General features: G+C 63.7%; 4 protein-coding genes across 4 annotated transcripts in view; 3 read left to right on the forward strand and 1 right to left on the reverse strand.

Annotated features, from left to right (window-relative positions):
- Positions 1-46: 46 nt before the first annotated feature.
- GBA (glucosidase, beta, acid) lies at positions 47-2796 on the forward strand. The gene is made up of 9 exons (XM_014961257.1): positions 47-322; positions 398-544; positions 678-811; positions 902-1074; positions 1169-1406; positions 1518-1742; positions 1855-2018; positions 2148-2273; positions 2412-2796. The coding sequence occupies exons 1-9, from the start codon at positions 172-174 to the stop codon at positions 2512-2514; spliced, it is 1461 nt and encodes a 486-aa protein (XP_014816743.1). The 5' UTR covers positions 47-171; the 3' UTR covers positions 2515-2796.
- Positions 2797-3759: 963 nt separating this feature from the next.
- LOC106899409 (glucosylceramidase-like) lies at positions 3760-8039 on the forward strand. Its single transcript, XM_014961221.1, has 9 exons — positions 3760-3856; positions 4916-5062; positions 5176-5309; positions 5652-5824; positions 5939-6173; positions 6914-7138; positions 7218-7381; positions 7465-7590; positions 7666-8039. Exons 1-9 carry the CDS (start codon positions 3760-3762, stop codon positions 7769-7771), a joined length of 1407 nt encoding a protein of 468 aa, XP_014816707.1. The 3' UTR covers positions 7772-8039.
- A 1922-nt stretch (positions 8040-9961) lies between these two features.
- On the forward strand, positions 9962-13699 carry LOC106899466 (glucosylceramidase-like). Its single transcript, XM_014961285.1, has 11 exons — positions 9962-10018; positions 10941-11059; positions 11210-11401; positions 11484-11630; positions 11803-11936; positions 12139-12311; positions 12408-12645; positions 12725-12949; positions 13033-13196; positions 13273-13398; positions 13477-13699. The coding sequence occupies exons 2-11, from the start codon at positions 10993-10995 to the stop codon at positions 13583-13585; spliced, it is 1575 nt and encodes a 524-aa protein (XP_014816771.1). The 5' UTR covers positions 9962-10018; positions 10941-10992; the 3' UTR covers positions 13586-13699.
- Positions 13700-15310: 1611 nt separating this feature from the next.
- MTX1 (metaxin 1) overlaps positions 15311-17905 on the reverse strand; it is a 4922-nt gene continuing 2327 nt past the window's right edge. Inside the window, exons 2-7 of the mRNA XM_014961222.1 lie at positions 17378-17660; positions 17150-17242; positions 16588-16770; positions 16326-16402; positions 15791-15945; positions 15311-15710 (exon numbers count right to left, since the gene is read on the reverse strand). Coding sequence (XP_014816708.1) covers positions 15481-15710; positions 15791-15945; positions 16326-16402; positions 16588-16770; positions 17150-17242; positions 17378-17660 — 1021 coding nt within the window. The 3' untranslated portion in view covers positions 15311-15480. The remainder of the gene's footprint in view (positions 15711-15790; positions 15946-16325; positions 16403-16587; positions 16771-17149; positions 17243-17377; positions 17661-17905) is intronic.

The following is a 17905-nucleotide window of genomic DNA, read 5'->3' on the forward strand; positions in this document are numbered from 1 at the left end:
TGGGGTGTCGGGGGAGGGGACGGGGTGCGGAGCGCGGGGGCAGAGGCAGCCCCCTGGGGCGGGCAGCAGAGCTCTGGTGGGGACGCGTCCCTGAGCCAGCAGCTGCCCCCACCCTGCCCGTGCCCCCCAGGCGCCCGGCCCTGCAGCCCCAAGTACTTCGGCCGTGATGCCATGGTGTGTGTCTGCAACGCCACGTACTGCGACACGCTGGACCCTGTGGTGCTGCCGGCCCCGGGCACCTACGTCAAGTACGAGAGCAGCAAGGCTGGCAAGCGGCTGGAGCGCAGCGAGGGGAGCTTCCAGCGCAGCCTGCACGCCCCAGGTACCCGCCGCGGCCGGCAGAGACAGGCCAGACCCTGCGTGTGACCTGCCATCACACTGGGTTCCCTCCCTGCAGATCTTGTCCTGACTGTGGACACGGCACAGCAGTACCAGAAGGTGAAGGGCTTTGGTGGCTCCGTCACTGATGCAGCTGCCATCAACATCCTTTCCCTGCCTGAAACGGCCCAGGATCATCTGCTCCACTCCTACTTCTCTGAGGAAGGTGAGAACATCAGGGGAGGTGGGGAGGGATGGTGACGAGGACCCTGCAGGCCTCTGCCTGGGCACCAGCAGGGCTTGGAGACCTTCTGTCCCACTGCTCACCTCGGCCTGTCCCACCCTGCTGTGCCTGGCAGGGCTGGAGTACAACCTGGTCCGGCTCCCCATGGCCAGCTGTGACTTCTCTCTCCATGCCTACACCTATGACGATGTCCCCTTCGACTACGAACTCACCCACTTCAGTCTGCGAGATGAGGACACAAAGCTGAAGGCGAGCAGCGGGAGGGAGCAGGGTGGGATGTGGGGTTGTGCGTGGGTGCAGGGACTCAGCTCAGGTGGTCCCTCTGCCCCCTTTCTGTAGATCCCCCTCCTGCACCGAGCCTTGGCCATGAGCAAGCAGCCTCTGTCACTGTACGCCAGCCCCTGGACCTCCCCAGCCTGGATGAAGACCAGCGAGTCCTTCGTGGGGAAGGGGACACTGAAGGGGCAGGCAGGGGACAAGTACCACAAGACCTGGGCTAACTACTTCATACGGTAAGGAGTGCCTGGAGTGAGGGGATGGGGAGATACCCAGGGGATCCTCAGCGCCGGGGAAGCCCCGTGGCTCACCCCTCTCCCCCACACCCAGGTTCCTGGATGAATATGCCAAGCACAACCTGACCTTCTGGGCGGTGACAGCGGAGAACGAGCCCTCAGCTGGGCTGATCAACAACTACCCCTTCCAGTGCCTGGGCTTCACGGCCGAGCAGCAGCGGGACTTCATCGCACGGGACCTGGGCCCTGCGCTGGCCAACAGCTCCCACCGCGACATCCGGCTCATCATCCTGGACGACAACCGGCTCCACCTCCCGCACTGGGCCAAAGTAGTGAGTGGGGCAGGGGGTCCGTCAGCACGGCGAGCTCCCACAGCGCGAGGGCTGGGGCGATGGCGCTCTGCCTCGTGGGACCCAGCAGTGACTGACTCCTCTCCCTGCCAGGTCCTGGAGGATGAAGCAGCAGCTCGCTACGTCCACGGCATCGGCATCCACTGGTACCTGGACTTCATTGGACCCATACAGGACACGGTGGTGCCCACTCATGAGCTCTTCCCCGATTACTTCATCCTGGCCACAGAGGCGTGCATCGGGGCCCACTTCTGGGAGAGAGATGTGATCCTTGGCTGTTGGGACCGGGGGAACCAGTACAGCCACAGCATCCTGACGGTGAGACCCCTGTGCCACCTGGCACAGCAGGCCCCAGAGAGGGTTACTGCTGTGCTCCTTCTCCCGTCGGCACCCTGCTCCTTGGGTAGACATCTGGGCTGTCCCATTGCAGAACCTGAACCACTTTGTGGCTGGTTGGACCGACTGGAACTTGGCCCTGGACCTGGAGGGGGGGCCCAATTGGGTCAAGAACTACGTGGACAGCCCCATCATCGTGGACACCAGTGAAGGCATCTTCTACAAGCAGCCCATGTTCTACCACATGGGGCACTTCAGGTGGGTTCGGGGCCTGGGCTCCAGCTCTGTGGCTGCAGTAGCAGCATGTCAGGAGGGGAGCAGGTTTGTTGGGAGGAGAGCTCTACTGGGGTCTGACTCCATCCCTGGGGTATCTTCGTGCCCGTGCAGTAAGTTCATCCCTGAGGGCTCCCAGCGTGTGGGGCTCGTTCCCTCCAAAGAGTCCAAGAAGACGGACCTGGAGTACACGGCTTTCCTGCGCCCCGACGGTGCCGTGGTGGTGGTGGTTCTCAACCGGTGAGCGATGTGGCTCAGCCCGCACGACCCCCTCCTGCCAGGGTCCTGCTGGGATGTCCTGCCATCCTGCTAGGCTTTGTGCACCGCTGGTGCTCGGGGGCTGCTGCAACACTGACCCCGCTGCTCCTTGCCCTCCAGGTCCCTGCAGAACATCACCTTTGGGCTGGCCGACACGGTTGGTCTCATCGCAGCCATGGCTCCAGCCAGCTCCATCCAGACCTACCTGTGGCGGCGGCAGTAACAGGGCTGGGAGGCCCATGGCTGGCCAGGAGCTGGACTGAGCCGGGCTGGGAGAGCCCACAGTGCCCTGGGCTCAGGCCTGGGAGTGCGGAGGAGGTGGCTCACCGCTGTCTGTGCCACAGCGGAGCTGAGCGCTCGGGCGAGCCGGAGGAGTGAGCCAGGCTGTGCAGTGCCATGCGTGTGCAGGAGGGCTGGGGGCACCAGTGCCCCTTGGGGTGGAGATCCCACAGGCTATGAATGCTGTTTTCTGCTGCTCCGACATTAAATGCTGATGCTGCCTCTATGTCTGCGGCTGGAAGAGAGACGGCCAGGTCCCTCCCCTGCTCCCGGGCACCATGGCTGGGTGCCGCCCAGGCACGGAGCCCATGGGATTCCCAGGAGCAGCATGGAGCACCTGGAGCCCCATGGGACACCCATTCTCCCTTGCCACCCCGTCTGCTTTCCTCCCTACAGCTCGCAGTGGGGTTTGCTACCACCGGGGAGGTGCTCCATGCACCAGTTTGCTTCCCAGTTTCAAGTGTGCTCTGCCTGGCAGGGGGTTGAGCTGAGCCCGGGTGCTCTCCCACTGCCTTTGAGGGCAGATCTAGGAATGGGCAGGCAGCTCAGGATTTACCCTGTGTGCAGATGCTCCAGGTCCTGGAGCAGGAGTGGGAGCAAAGTACATGAACGCCCGTCTTGGTGGAAGCCCTGGGCAGGGACTGCGGCCAGGCTTCAGCTCTCCCTGCTTTTCCTGCCGAGCTGGAGCCACCTGCAGCCCCACACTGGGCTGGGGGGACACGTGGATCACATCTCGCCCAGCCCAGGCTGCGGGGCTGGAGGCAGAACCAGCTCCAGGAGCATGGCAGCATGGTGGGCTCGGGGTACAAGTGAGCTCTGGATGGGGTCAGGGCACCTCCAGGCTTCTCCTGGGGCTTTGCAGGGGGAGGGATGGCGGCCAGGCTGCAGCAGCCTTGCCCTGGGACGTGCTGTCCCCCTGCTGTGGGGTGTCCCATCACCACTGGGGCAGAGGGGTACCCTGCTGCGGCTCGGGGTGCAGCAGGGGCTCAGTGCCCTCTGCGGAGCTAGGGCAGCTTGAGCAAGCGGGCATGGGGCCAGGAGTGGGTGCTGAGCGCGGGCACACCCAGGAAGGAGGGAGGGAGCGCGGCAGGCAAGGATTAGGGCAGGAAGGTCGCAGTTGCAGGCAGGAGGAGGCAGGGAGGCTGGGGCTGCGGGGCTGATCCGGGTCAGCCAGGTCGGGGCAGGCGGGATGTGGCCCGGGATGCTGTCAGGGCTGACAGCAGTGACGCTGCGTGGGCCGGGCACAGCCCAGCACCGGCTCCGGCAGCGCCCAGGGCGCCAGGTAAGTGCGTGACAGGGTCACCTTGGGAAGCTGGCACATCCTGTGCTGTGGTGCCACCGGGGCATCGCTCTGGGGCACGGCCACACTGGGAACCCACACCACCATGTGCTGGGGGAAGCTGGCTGTGCAGAGGGCCAGGAAAATCCCGTTCCTGCCTGGAGGCTCTTTGTGTTTGTCCACAAGAGGGAAATATTTCTCCAGGATGGCAGCGGCAGCGAGCCCCGCTTCCAGCATTGCCGGTCCCTGCGCAGGACTGCTTCTCCACCTGCTGCTTCTTTCTCAGGTTCTTACCAGCTTCCTTTAACGTTTTACCAGCCCTGGTAATAAAAGCTGATGTCTGGATGATGAATCGTCCCAGGATGTGCGCCCTTGTCCCTGTGCTCTGCTCAGCTCTGGAGGACCAACCATCTCCACGTTAAATGGAGAGGTGCTCAGCTCATTAATTCTTGTGCAAAGCGTTGGCTGATTTTGGGGCACACACCAGCTGGTGGCTGGGACAGGACCCCCGAGCAGCTGGCCTGCAACCAGCAAGGGCCAGCTCTCCCCATGCCCAGGGCTGAGGTCCATCCGCCTGGCAGGACACTGGAGCCACTGCTGTGGTCATCCCGTGGCTCTGCACCCTCAGCTCCCACTTCGGCAGCGATGTTTTTGGAGTCGTGTTCCCCATAAAGGCTGTTTAGCTGCAGCTCTGTGCTCCCAGGGTCCCCATCCCCTCTGGCCTGGCTGAGGGACAAAGTTTTCCCCTTGGGCTCCTGCTGCAGACACTGTGAGAAACCCCGGGTGCTGGGAGCGGCAGCAAGAAGCGGCTTTGGGAGGATTTGGTTGGGCTGCCCCGCGTCTCCTGTGCCACCACTCCGCACGGAGGTGTGTCCCTTCCCCTGGGTCTCACTTTTCCTGCTCAGCAGGAAGCTCTTATCAGCCTGTGGTGATAGGGACCAGCTCCAGCAGCCTCCGCAGTGTTTTTCGCAGCCTGCACGCCCCAGGTACCCGCTGCGGCCACAGGGCAGTGGGTGCCCCTGTGGGACCCCTGGGCACCACAACCTGAGCTGAAGTCTCCCTCCAGGGCTGCTGCTGACGCTCAACGTCTCCGCACTCTACCAGCACTTGAAGGGCTTCGGTGGGTCTCTCTCTGATGCTGCTGCCATCAACATCCTGGGGCTGTCGCAGCTTGCCCAGGACAACCTGCTCCGCTCCTACTTCTCTGAGAGCGGTGAGTGGTGCCAGCAGTGTGGGGCTGCTCGCAGGGCTGTGCCTGCTGCAGGGACGTTCGTCACCTGGGCAGATACTCCGGTGCTGCTGCCTGATGCTTTTCCCACTCTGCAGGGATTGAGTACAACCTCATCCGGCTTCCCATGGCTTGCAGTGACTTCTCCGTCCGCCCCTACAGCTACGATGATATCCCCCATGACTATGAGCTGAAGCACTTCAGGCTGGCTGAGGAGGATGTGAAGCTGAAGGTGGGAGACTGAAGCTGCTGCCACTGGCGCCCTGTCCCCTCTCTCGTTGGAGCTCCTGTGTGTGCTAGGACCCCCGTGCCTGGGTTCTACCAAGCCCCTTGCAGGGTGGCAGGGTGTGTGGGGACAGCCCATGGGAGCTGACACCTCCTCTGAGGCACGTCCTGGCACATCCCGGCTGGGACTGGCAGGGTGCAGAGCCGGGGCACCGTGCCATGGGGTGGTGCTCGCAGGCTGCCATTCCCCACAGAGGTCACTTGAGTTCTCCCATTCCTCCTGGGCTGAGACGACCAGTTTCAGGGGGCTGCAGTGGGAGCTGAGCCATCCCTCTGCCCCCTCCTGCAGATTCCCATCCTGCACCGAGCCTCGGCCATGAGCAGGCGGACGCTGTCACTGTATGCCAGCCCCTGGACCTCCCCAGGCTGGATGAAGAGCAACGGGGACGTCCGCGGGAAGGGGACACTGAAGGGGCAGGCAGGGGACAAGTACCACAAGACCTGGGCCAACTACTTCATCAAGTACTGTGCCCCAGGGCTGGGATGCTCGAGGACCAGGGGAGGGCTGGGGCGTGAGTTGGGGTGGGCAGCGGGTGGGCAGGCAATGCTGATGCTGCCCCCTCTTCCCTGTGCAAGGTTTCTGGACGAATACGCCAAGCACAACGTGACCTTCTGGGCGGTGACTGCGCAGAACGAGCCCCTCGCAGCCATCTTCACGCCCCCTCAGTTCCCCACTATTGCCTTCACCGCCGTGCAGCAGCGGGACTTTGTCGTCCGTGACCTGGGCCCTGCACTGGCCCGCAGCCCCCACCGCACCCGCCTTATCATCCTGGATGACCAGCGCATCCACCTCCCGCACTGGGCCAAAGCGGTGAAGAGCAAAGCCCCTCGCCCTGCACAGCTCCTCCCACTCCCTCTGCTCTGCACCCCACCAAAGCGTTGGGTTTTATCTGAAAATTAAGGCAACAGCTGCTCCCAGCCCCAAACGGAGCAGGAGGCAGACCGGGTCTGCCAGGGAGGGAGCCGGAGACGCTAATTCGGTAGCAACCGCCTCCATGTGTGCCTGGGTGAATCAGGGACAGGCGGTGGCATCTGCGTCCTGCCGGCCAGCACCCCAGCTCCTTCTCCAGGCAGAGTTTCAGCTGATTCGGCTTGTTCCTTTGCAATGCTGAAGAGCTGTTTGTGGGAATTACCTCAAACTGAAAAGAAAGAAAATTAAACCTGCCCCTGCCTCGAGTGAGGCCGGAGCCGCAGGTGCAGCATGTCCCTCCCTCGTCTTGAACCCGCAGCACCCAGGGACCACACAGGGCCGTGGTGCCAAGGGAGGAGCAGGTGGCGGTGGGGGACGAGGAGCCCACCGAGGGGCACATCTGCCCCCACACACCCATTGCCCTGTACCCAGCAGGGTGTTGGACCCACACGGGGCGCTGCTCGGGGCTTCCTGCTTGGGGTGCAGGTGCTGACGGGAGCCTGCGGTGCCTGCAGGAGGGGACAAGAGGGGAGGCAGGTGGCCCTAGGGGACCCCACTGGCGGATGGGATCTGTGTGCTTATCCCCATGGGGCTCAGGGTGCTGGTGGCCCTGGCATGAGGTGTCTCCTCTGCTCCCCCAGGTCCTGGGCAATGCCACTGCTGCCCGCTACGTCGCTGGCCTGGGGGTTCACTGGTACCTGGACAGCATTGTCCCGGCCAGCTGCAGCCTGGAGGCCACCCACAAGCTCTTCCCTGACCATTTTCTCCTCTACACGGAGGCCTGCAGTGGCTTCCTCACCCTCCGCTTCTCTGTGTCCCTGGGCTGCTGGGAGCGAGGAGAAAGCTACAGCCACAGCATCCTGACGGTACGGCCACCCCCAGCACTGCCCGCCCGGGGCTGGGGGCCCGCCTCAGTGCCACTCAGCCCCTTCCCCGCCTGCCCAGGTCCTGAACCACTTTGTGGCCGGCTGGACCGACTGGAACCTGGCCCTGGACCTCCAGGGGGGCCCCAACTGGGTCAAGAACTTTGTGGATAGCCCTGTCATCGTGGACAGCAGCAAGGACGTCTTCTACAAGCAGCCCATGTTCTACCACCTGGGGCACTTCAGGTGGGTTGGGGCCGGGGAGGCTCAGGGGCTGCTGCCAGCCCGGGACTGGGGGCACGATCCCTCCCCTGCTCCTCTTCCTGCAGCAAGTTCATCCCCGAGGGCTCCCGGCGCGTGGGGCTGCACAGCAACCGCCGGTGTCTCATCTGTCAGCTGGAGCACGTGGCCGTCCTGCGCCCTGACGGGGGCCTCGTCCTGGTGGTCCTCAACAGGTCAGAGGGGCAGCCCAGGTGGGGGGACGCTCGGCTCTGGCTGTGCCGACCTGCCCAGCCCCTCTTGCCCCCCAGGTCCGGCTGGGACATGCCATTCTGGATCCAGGACCCCGCTGTTGGTTTCATCGAGACCATGGCTCCAGCCAACTCCATCCAGACCTACCTGTGGCGTGGGAAGTGATGGCCAGGGCAGGGCAAGAGAGGGCACCACGTGGCTGGGGGGTCTCTGGGGGTCCCCTGCCCTTTCCAGCATCCTTCAATGGTGGAAGCAGGCGGTGACCCACCACTGCGGGTACAGGATGGACCAAGAGTCCTGCCCCTGCACTAGGGGCTGCATGTGGTCCTGGCGCTGGGGTCCCACCAGGGCTGCCACCACCAGTGCTTCCCAGCCTTCCCCATCCCTCCCCGGTGTCCTCCAGCCCCCTGAAAGCTCCTGCTGCAGCGTCTCCTGGACCACGCTTCCACACGTGGCTCCCTTAAAACCTTTGCATGTGTCTCGGGCGCCAAGTAAAGCTGTGACGCGCTCTCTCCGGTATGTGCCGTCCCCGTCAGTGTTTCCTCTACGCTCTCGGAAATTGCTCGGTTTTCCTCAGAAAGGCGGCAAAGGGCAAGGGGTACCCCAGAGGGCTCTGTCCCCTGGCCCGTATGTGGCTGCCTTGTTTATTGCTGCAGCTGGAGACTCAGCTGCTCGCCAGCTCTTGATTGGTTTCATATGTCCCATTGGTTTTCCCCAGACTACTATTTTTTAATTTTTTTAAAATTTTTTTTATAATCCAAATATCCTGTTGTCCCAGGGCAGACACTGCCGAAAAGGCTGAGTAAATTGTATCAGTGTCCCCATCCACCAGACCTCACAGACAAATTAGGTTGGTGCCATCTCTTCCAGAGCTCATGCTCCGCTGGTGTGGCCTCCGGACAGACTCCCCTCTGTTCTGGCTGCGGCCAACATTGAGCTGGCAGCCCGCAATTACCTGGCTATCTTGTTTGCTCTCTTTAAATACCAGTTACAGTATTTGCTTGCTCCAGCCTTTGGGAACGTTACCAGCATCTTTGAAGTCCTGGAATGAGAAAACCAGAGCACTCCTTGGCAAACTCCCCTTGTGTGAGAGCTGTGGAGTTGCTGACACTAGGGGAAAAAGGAAAAAAAAAAAAAAAAAAAAAGAGGTTTAACAGCTGTTTTCTTGGAGTACAGCATGAAGGCAGCACCGGGCTCCATCTCAGCCCTGTTCACAGAGCGCATCTGCCCGTCCTGCACTTTTATCAATGTTCCTGGGTAGCGCTGGCCCAAACTTGATCCCTTTGCTGGACCAAGATAGAGCAAAGCTCTGCCAGGCAGGGAAGGCGCATACGTGGCCCTGCACCCCCAGATGTTCAGCAGTGCTTAAGGATGTGTGTGCAGGGAAATGCTTCAGTGCAGCCCCTCCAGATGGGCTCTGTGCTCCCTGGCCGTCTGCAATCCCATCTGCTGCAGGGCTTGTACCTTCCCCTTGTGCTGAAAAGCTGACGGGGAAACCAAGGGATGCAACGTCCCCAGTGGTGGGTGCGAGGGGCTGGGGGGAAGCTGGAGGAATTGCCCCCATGGTTCCCACTGGCTGCAGCCTCTGCTGGGCGGGGGGGGTGTCTTTGCTCTGGCTGCAGTGGCAGGAGTGGTCCCTGGGTGAGGGGCTGCCTCCCCAGCCACCCACACAAGTGGCATCAGGGGGACCGCGGGGCCAGGCTGGGCAGATGCTGCCTCTCCTGTGGCTCTGCCCCACTCCTGTTTCTCCTGATGGGCAGGTGCCTGCAATTAGGAAGGATCCCAAATTAGAAGGTGCCGAGCCCAGACTTGTTTTGCAGATGATAAACTCCTGCAGCCTGCTCCACCCAGCCCAGCTGCGGGCGTGGGGCTCAGGCGGGGGGGTTACAGCCCCACGGCAGGGGTGAGCAGGCCCCTGGCAGGCAGCACTCACAGCCCCCCACTGTACCTGAGCGGCTGCAGGGCCCCAGCAGAGATGCCAAGGTGGGCACGGTGAACCCTAACCCTGCCTGGGCCAGTCCTGGGGGACAAGGCTGCTTTTGTGGGGCTCTTTGAAAGGGGAGCACTGCACTGGGCACAGGTGGCTGCAGGGGGGTCCTGTCTGGGGTGATGGAGGCACTTGGGGGCTGGTGGGCATCCCACCCTCCCCAAAACTTCCCTCTGGCCACTGGGGCAGGTTTCAGGGGAGCTTTGCAAATGCTGCGGTGAGTGTTGAAAGTTCTCATCGGAGCCAGGTTGCAAAATCATCCCCGGGCTCCTTTTCAAAATGCACAAGAGTCCCATGAGCTGTCTGTCCTCTCCCGGACTCACCTTTCCTGCTCTGCCAGACGCCCGTCACCTCCCACCACGCACAGCCAGGACACAGGTCCTGCCGCCCTGCTGAGACGCGGCGAGAGGGTTTTGTGGCAGCAGGTGAGTACCCTGGGTCCGCAGCAGCTTCATCAGCTGGCAGAGATGGGGATGGCCCCGAACAGCAGGACCACGCTGAGGCCATGCCCACGGCGCCGGGCATTGCCCCCAGGCAGGGAGCGGGAGGCGATGGGGGCAGGAGAGCCCACCTGGCCCTGGTTCCCATCCTGCATAGTCTCGGGGAGCAGCATGCTGGGGTCACGTCCCACCCTTGCCTCCCCCTGCCTCTGGGCAGCACCTGGCACCGGGATCCTGAGGCAGAGTGGAGTCTGCTCTCATGCTCTCTCAAGAAGCTCCTTGCCCAGTGTCACGGGAAGGATGTGGGCAGGGTGGGGACACCTGCAGAGAGCAGGGAAATGCAGGACCCCTCTGCGCCGGGGGCTTGAGCCCCAAACCCCTCTGGCTGGGCAAGCCCTGTCTGCTGTGCTCATTCGGTTGGGAACATGGATCCCTTTGCTCCCGGCTGTGGCTTGGGAGTCACCAGGCACATGTGGAGCAGCGTGGCACAGCATGGCACGGCATGGCATGGCACAGCATGCATGGCATGGCATGACACAGCCCAGCACCACTGGGGGATGAACAAGGAGGGAGAAGGAGTGGGAGGGAGGCGATGGGAGTGAACGGAGCTGCCGGGTACAGCTGGCGTGGGTGGCTGGGAACGCCAGCCTGGTGGGCGGGGGGCAGCACACACCCGGGGGGCTGCACCTCCGGCTGGGATGTGGGCCCTGGCAGGGCAGGAGGGAAGGTGAGCATTGGGGAGTGGGCAGGACAGCAGGGGCTCAGCCCTGGCTGGGGGTACTGGTGCTGCCCGAGGTTCCTAGGCAGGGGGAAGCTGGGGCTGTCCCTGGCCTGGGTCTCTGACGCCACGTGGGGATGGGACAGGGCGAGAGGAGCAGGCTGCTGACACTTGCCACCCTGCTCCCAGCCCTGGTCCTTGCCATCAGCATCCATCCAAGCCGCACTGCAGCAGAGGTGACATGGGGCCTGGGTGCACTGCTCTCCTGGGCTGGCTCCTGCTGGGGCAGGCAGCGTTGCGGGCAGCAGGTAAGTGCTGGCACCATATCCCCGGGCTGCTGAGGTCAGCGGCTTGCAGTGGCACAGACATGGGTTCGGTACCCGTGGTGGGTTGAAGGGGTGAGCTGGGCTCCTGCCGCAGCCCCCTGTGCCTGCCCGCTCTCTCTCCTCCTGACGCAGGTGGCCGTCCCTGTGATGCCAAGGACTTTGGTCACGGCTCGCTGGTGTGCGCCTGCAGCGCCACGTACTGCGACACGCTGGACCCCGTGGTGCTGCCGGCCCCGGGCACCTACGTCAAGTACGAGAGCAGCAAGGCTGGCAAGCGGCTGGAGCGCAGCGAGGGGAGCTTCCAGCACAACGCCGAGATCCCAGGTACCCGCTGTGGCCAGACCCTCACACTGGAGAGCAGACTCTGTCCCTGCATGGTGGCTGCAATGATGTTTGTCCCCAGCAGATTTCCATCTCACCCTGGACACGGCACAGCGGTACCAGAAGGTGAAGGGCTTTGGTGGCTCCATCACTGATGCAGCTGCCATCAACATCCAGTCCCTGTCCAAGGATGCCCAGAACCACCTGCTCCGCTCCTATTTCTCTGAGGAAGGTGGGCCTGGGGCAGGGCGATGCTGCTGGGTGATGGGGCTGGGCTGCCCACCCTCCCCTCCTCAGCATCTGGCTGAGCCTTGTGCCAAGAGGCTGGGAGTCTCCTGGAAGCCAGGGGGGCTGCACCCTCTGAATACCCCAGCCATGCCCATCACTGCCCGCCCTGTCCCCAGGCATTGAGTACAACCTCGTGCGTGTCCCCATGGCCAGCACCGACTTCTCTGTGCGCCTGTACACCTACGCTGACGCGGAGGGTGACTTTGAGCTGAAGCACTTCAACCTGACAGAGGAGGACACACGAATGAAGGTGAGTCCCACAGGGTGAGCCCAAGGCCGCAGCCTGTGTGGGATGGGATGGGATGGGATGAGACGAGACGGGACAGGCTGTGCTGGGCTGGGGAAGGGCAGCACTTTTCTGCTGATGGGGAGGGAGAGGTCTTGTCCTGATGACTGCGATGCTGGTGCCAGGGCAGGCCTGGAGAGCTCACTGCCATGCTGGTTCTCCCCAGATCCCCATTCTCCAAGCAGCCCAGACAGTGGCCAAGCGGCCACTGTCGCTGTACGCCAGCCCCTGGACCTCCCCGGTCTGGATGAAGACAAATGGTGCGATGACAGGGAGGGGAACACTGAAGGGCAGCCCTGGGGACAAGTATCACCAGACCTGGGCCAAGTATTTTATCCGGTGAGGGGCCGCGGGAGCGCGGTGGGCACCAGAGTTGCTGTGTCTGGGGCTGATACTGCCGTGACAGGGCCGTTCACCATCTGCCCCCGCACCCAGGTTCCTGGACGAATACGCCAAGCACAACCTGACCTTCTGGGCGGTGACGGCGGGGAATGAGCCCACAGCCGGTGAGATCGTCTTTTACCCCTTCCAGTGCTTGGGTTTCTCCCCCGAGCACCAGCGGGACTTCATCGCACGGGACCTGGGCCCCGCACTGGCCAACAGCTCCCACCGCGACATCCAGCTCATCATCCTGGACGACCAGAGGGTGATGCTACCCTACTGGGCCCAGGTGGTGAGTCTCCACAGTGGCTCTCTTGTCCCCGTGGCGGCTCTCCCAGCCCTGGGCACTGGTGACTCCTTTCTCCCACCAGGTTCTCAAAGACCCTGAGGCCGCCAGCTACATCAGTGGCATCGGCATCCACTGGTACCTGGATTTCCTGGCACCTATTGACCTCACGCTCTCCATCACCCACCACCTCTTCCCAGACTATTTCCTCCTCTCCACGGAGGCCTCCGCTGGCTCCTACTTCTGGGAGCCCCGGGTGGTGCTGGGCGGCTGGGACCGTGGGACCAAGTACAGCCACAGCATCCTGACGGTGGGGCTCGGCGGGGGCTGCGGATGCACCGGTCACCCCCTGTGCCCGCCCACGCCTCAGCACCATCACCTGCCCCATTGCAGAACCTCAACAACTATGTGACTGGCTGGACCGACTGGAACCTGGCCCTGGACCTCCAGGGGGGGCCCAACTGGAGCAAGAACTACGTGGACAGCCCTGTCATCGTGGACAGCAGCAAGGATGTCTTCTACAAGCAGCCCATGTTCTACCACCTGGGGCACTTCAGGTGGGTCAGGGCCAGGGGTGGCCGGCAAGGGGCTGCCATCCCAGGCCCCATGCTCAGGGCCTGCTTGTTCCTGCAGCAAGTTCATCCCTGAGGGTTCCCGGCGCGTGGGGCTGGCTGTCTCCAAGAAGTGCCGCCGGTGTGACCTGGAGCACTCGGCTTTCCTGCGCCCTGATGGCGCCGTTGTCCTGGTGGTCCTGAACCGGTGAGTGGTTTCGTCCCACACCCCAGCTGGAAGCCCAGCTGCCCCCTCTGACCTCCAGCCCCTCTCGCATCCCCACAGCTCCCCCATGGACGTGGCCTTCGGGATCTCTGACCCACGGGTCGGCTTTATTGCGGCCGTGGCCACCGGTGACTCCATCCAGACGTTCCTGTGGAAGCAGCCGGCCTAGCACCATGGCAGTGGAGGAGGGAGGTGCCGGCACCAGGAGCAGGGTGCTGGTGGAGGGCTTGGGGATGGGTCCTGGCGCAGGGATGGGGCTGTGGCACAGCCCCATGATGCCCCAGGGGACCTGTTTGACCCAAGGGCTGCAATGCCTGCTCTTTTCTAGATGTTTTCATAAAATAAACAGGTTTTCTACAGCCTTGCCTGTGCCCCCTCCGCCCTCCCTTGCTGCCTGCTTGGGAGGCAGGACCATGCCAGGAGGTAGGTTTGGGGCCGACTGAGCCCCATGGGGTCCCACCATGCCGCTGCCTGGCTCCCTGGGGTCGCTCGGCTGGGAGCGGGCCCATACTGCAGGCAGACAGGGTGCTGTCACCCCGAGGGGCAGCATCTCCCTCCCCTCTGCCCACCGCAGCGTCCCCCAGGCAGGGCAGGGGCCCGGGGCCGACAGCAGCCATGACCCGCAGCCGGGGTTCAGGGCCGGGCCCTGATGTCAGCGGCTCCAGCTTCTCCTCTCAGCTGCAGCGGGCAGCCGCGTGCTGCGGTTTCTGCTGCCGGAGCAGCCATCAGCACCCCCTCCCTCCCCCCCCTCAGTTAATGGGAACCGGGAGCATCGACCTCATACTTCCCGAGTGACGTTATTGGGGAGCGGGCATGGGGGGGCTGCACTGAGTCATCCCCCTCCCGCTGGGGCCCCTCGAACTGGGCCAGTACAGGGGAGGCTCCGCAGCTGGCACCATGCCACAGCCCCCCCCGGCCATCACAGCCACGTTGTGGGGCACGTGTCTGGGGGACACAGCCGGGGGGCCCCCACGGGTGGCCGGCAGCAGCCCTGTGAGGACGCCGGTGGTGGCAGCAGCCGAACAAGTGAGGGCTGTGTGCCACCCCGCAGCCGGGGCGCAGCCAGCCTGGCCACGAGCCGCCTTTCCATTTGCGCACTTGTAAACTGTCCGCGGCCAGAGGAAACCGCGGCAGCAGGGCCATACCCGGGCCCCAGCCCCACGCTGGGGTGTCCCCAGGGAGCACTGCGGTGCTGCAGGGGCACACGGTACCTGGGTGGCTGCCACTGACCCCCCTGCAGCCCACGCAGCCCCAGCCACGCTGGCAGAGCCCATGCTTACTGTGTGACATGCTCTTGGCAGTGCCAGTGGCAAGGAACTCCCTGCTGCTGGCAGGCACGGAGGAATGCAAACAGAGCTGTCAGCTGGAGGGATTCCGGCTGCAGCCGCAGCCACTCGCTGCCCTGCTCGCACTGCTGCAGGGAGCCGGGCTCTGGGTGTCCCTCCAGTCCCTTCCAGGCTGGGGACATGTCCTGATGACAAGCCTAGGCCTCCTGTGCCACTGGTTTCTGCTGCGGCAGGCAGCTGGCCAGGGACCATCACCAGCTGTGCCACAGCTCTGGCTGGCAGCAGCATGGGGACCAGCCCCACAGCCACTTTGTGGCAGAGGGCAGGGATGCCACAGGGCAGGGGAGATGGAGGGGCTCAGCCCCACAGCTGCTACAGAAAGGATGGGGGATGCTGCTGAGATGCTCACAGATGCTTTTAGGAAGCTAAAATCCTGCATGTGACCCCTTTGACCCGTCCCCTTTGCACCCCGAGGCTGGGGATGACGGCTGCAGTACCAGGGCTAAGCAGGACAGGCATCGGGGCAGCCCATCGGTGCCCACTGCAGCGCTCCAGGCTGTGCAACTGGAGAAACTGGGAAGGGCCCTGAGCTTGCTGGGAGGAGAGGGTGCAGGCGGAGAGAGGGAGGTTTATTGGCCTGGCAGGTGTGCTCCCCGCCAAGGGGGCTGCGATTCCCGGCAGGACACAGAGTGGAGACCCGCAGAGAACGCCGCCGCCAGGCTCCCGGCGTAAAAACAGTCAGTTCCAGGGGCTGGAGGAACAGTCGCACAGCTCTTCCTCACTCCTCCTCCTCCTCTTCCTCCTCCGCCAGGGCAATGGGCTGGCGGCCAGCTGGCCCTGCACCACCGCCGCGCTGGATGGAGACGATGCCACTCAGGAAGGCATAGCCCAGCATTGCCACCAGCCCCACCAGCACGGACAGCAGCTGGTTGCGCCGTTTGTGGGGGTCCTCCTCCACCTCACCGCCGTCGGCACCTGCAGCCCGTGGGGCACTGGCTGGGGGCTCACCTGGGGGGGACAGAGCAGGGATATGGAGGGGGACCAGGTCACCCTGAGCCCAGAGGGTGAGGCAGGGGGATGCATCTTACCTCCGTCCCAGGGGAAGTAGAGGCTGAGGATAGAGGTGCAGTAGTTGCACAGGTTCTGCAGGGACTTCAGGTGCTGCTGCAGTTTCCCGTTGGGCAGCTTCGCCTTCAGGAGCGGCGCCAGGCGGCTGAAGACGAAGGCATCAAGGGAGGCCGGCCTGGGGCACAGAGACCTGCAACTGGGTCACTGTCCCTCCACCATCCCCACCCAAAGCCACCTGGTCACATCGTCCACTCCCAGCATCCCAGGCAATGGCTCCTCCACAGGAGGGCTTGCTGCTCCTAGCCCCTGAGGTGAGGATAGGGGGAGCAGGACCTTCCCACCCCACAGCAGGTCTGCTGGTGGGGACAGAAATGCTGAGGCCAGTGGCAGCTCCTGCAGCCTTAATTCCTGCCACTCGCACCACTCTGTGGTGCCATGGACAGCCCTGGCCCCTGTCAGCCCACCCAGCCCCCAAAGCGACATGCACAGGCTGTGGCTTCCCAGGGTGTGTGGAGCTCTCAGGCCCCAGAGCACCTTCCCCTTCCAGCCACCTACGAGTCTCCGAAGAAAAACTTCTGGGAGCCGAGACGCTGGGACAGGAGTGTCAGGCATTCCCGAGCATCCCGGTAGAGCTGGAGGAGGAGGACAGAGGGTTGTCACCCACCCGGCCACGCGGCAGACAGCCACGGTGCTAAGGGGAGTGGGACAGGGGTGCTCAGCCAGGGCGAACCCCAGGCCTCAATTAAGATTTTGGCCTCATGTGGGTCCCTCTGGGCACCCACCGAGGACCCACTGTGCCCCGACCACATCCCCTCACCTCCTTCTCCAGCTTCTCCTCATCCTCCATGTAGCCATCTCCCCACATGAGCTGCAGCCGCTCCAGGTGCTGCTTGTGCATGGAGTTGGGAAGGAAGAAGTTGAGGGGGAAGGGAATGGTTTCCGCATACCACTTCCGTGTGTGCTCCACATAGTTCTTCGCGTCTACCCAGAAGGTGTGGATCTGCAGCAGAGAACGATCCATGCCCAGGCTGTGGTGGGGCTGGAGCAAGTACAGCCTCTTGCCGTGGCAGAAGCCACGGAGCTGGTGCCTGGCGCCGCTCACACTGATGCGAGCCCAGCACGGGACTGGCTGCCCCGGAGACCGTGAAGGGCTGAGAGACCATCAGGGTCAAGGCCAGAGCCCAGCCCTGGCTGCACAACCCACTGCTGCCCCACAGGACCCCTGGCATCCCGATCCCTGCTATGGATGCTCCAGGCCCCTGGGATTTTGCTGCCTGGACTGCTCTCTGGCCAGGGGGACACACACCGGAGCCCACCAGCACCCCACCAGGGAGTGGATTCGGTTGTCAGTGTCCCTCATGCGCCCCCCTGAGACTCACCAGCACCGGCAACAGCTTCTCTTCCAGCAGGGACACGAAGGCCAGCGTGTCCGCCCCTTGCGTGGCCGAGAGGTCGTAGTCAGCATTGTACTTCTGCAGAGCAAACACAACGGGCGTGATCCAGCGGGGAGGCAGCAAATCCTGCCTAAGCCTCTTGGGTGACCCCCACAAAGCATGGAGGAACAAGCCCCCTCCCTCCCCAGAGGATGCCCCTTGTTCCCCCCCTACCTGTTTCCTGAGGTGAGTTATGATCTGCTGTGTTTTGGAGATGGTGCCCTCATCCCGCGTCTTCAGCGCAGGCAGGCGGCCTGGGGGCAGGCAGAGGGGTGGCTGCAGGCAGCGGTGCCTGTGGTGCCACCCTGCCGTGGGCCAGGGGTGCGGGGGGCCGTGAAGGGCCCCCACGCTCAGGTGAGGGTACATAAAGCCAAGGGACAAGTGGATGTGGTGGGGGGCATATAAGGTGGGGCAGGGGGGCACAGGGACACAAGGGGTGTGGGCGAGAGAGTGAAAGCTGTGAGCAATGGGAGACAGGGAGCGTGCTGGGACAGAGTGGGTGCAAAATGTGATGGGGGGGGCAGTGGTGCGACGAGGAGACAATGGATAAGAGCGGGTGCAATGGAGTGGAGGGGTGCAATGGGGTGAGAAGAGCATGCGACGGTGGGGGGGTGCGATGGGGCAGGGGGGCTGTGATGGGACAGGGGGATGAGGGTGGGATGGGGCAGAGGATGAGATAGAGGGCAGGGATGCACGATGGGG

This window comes from Calidris pugnax, unplaced genomic scaffold (genome assembly GCF_001431845.1).
Source record: "Calidris pugnax isolate Ruff unplaced genomic scaffold, ASM143184v1 scaffold371, whole genome shotgun sequence".
NCBI lineage: Eukaryota > Metazoa > Chordata > Aves > Charadriiformes > Scolopacidae > Calidris > Calidris pugnax.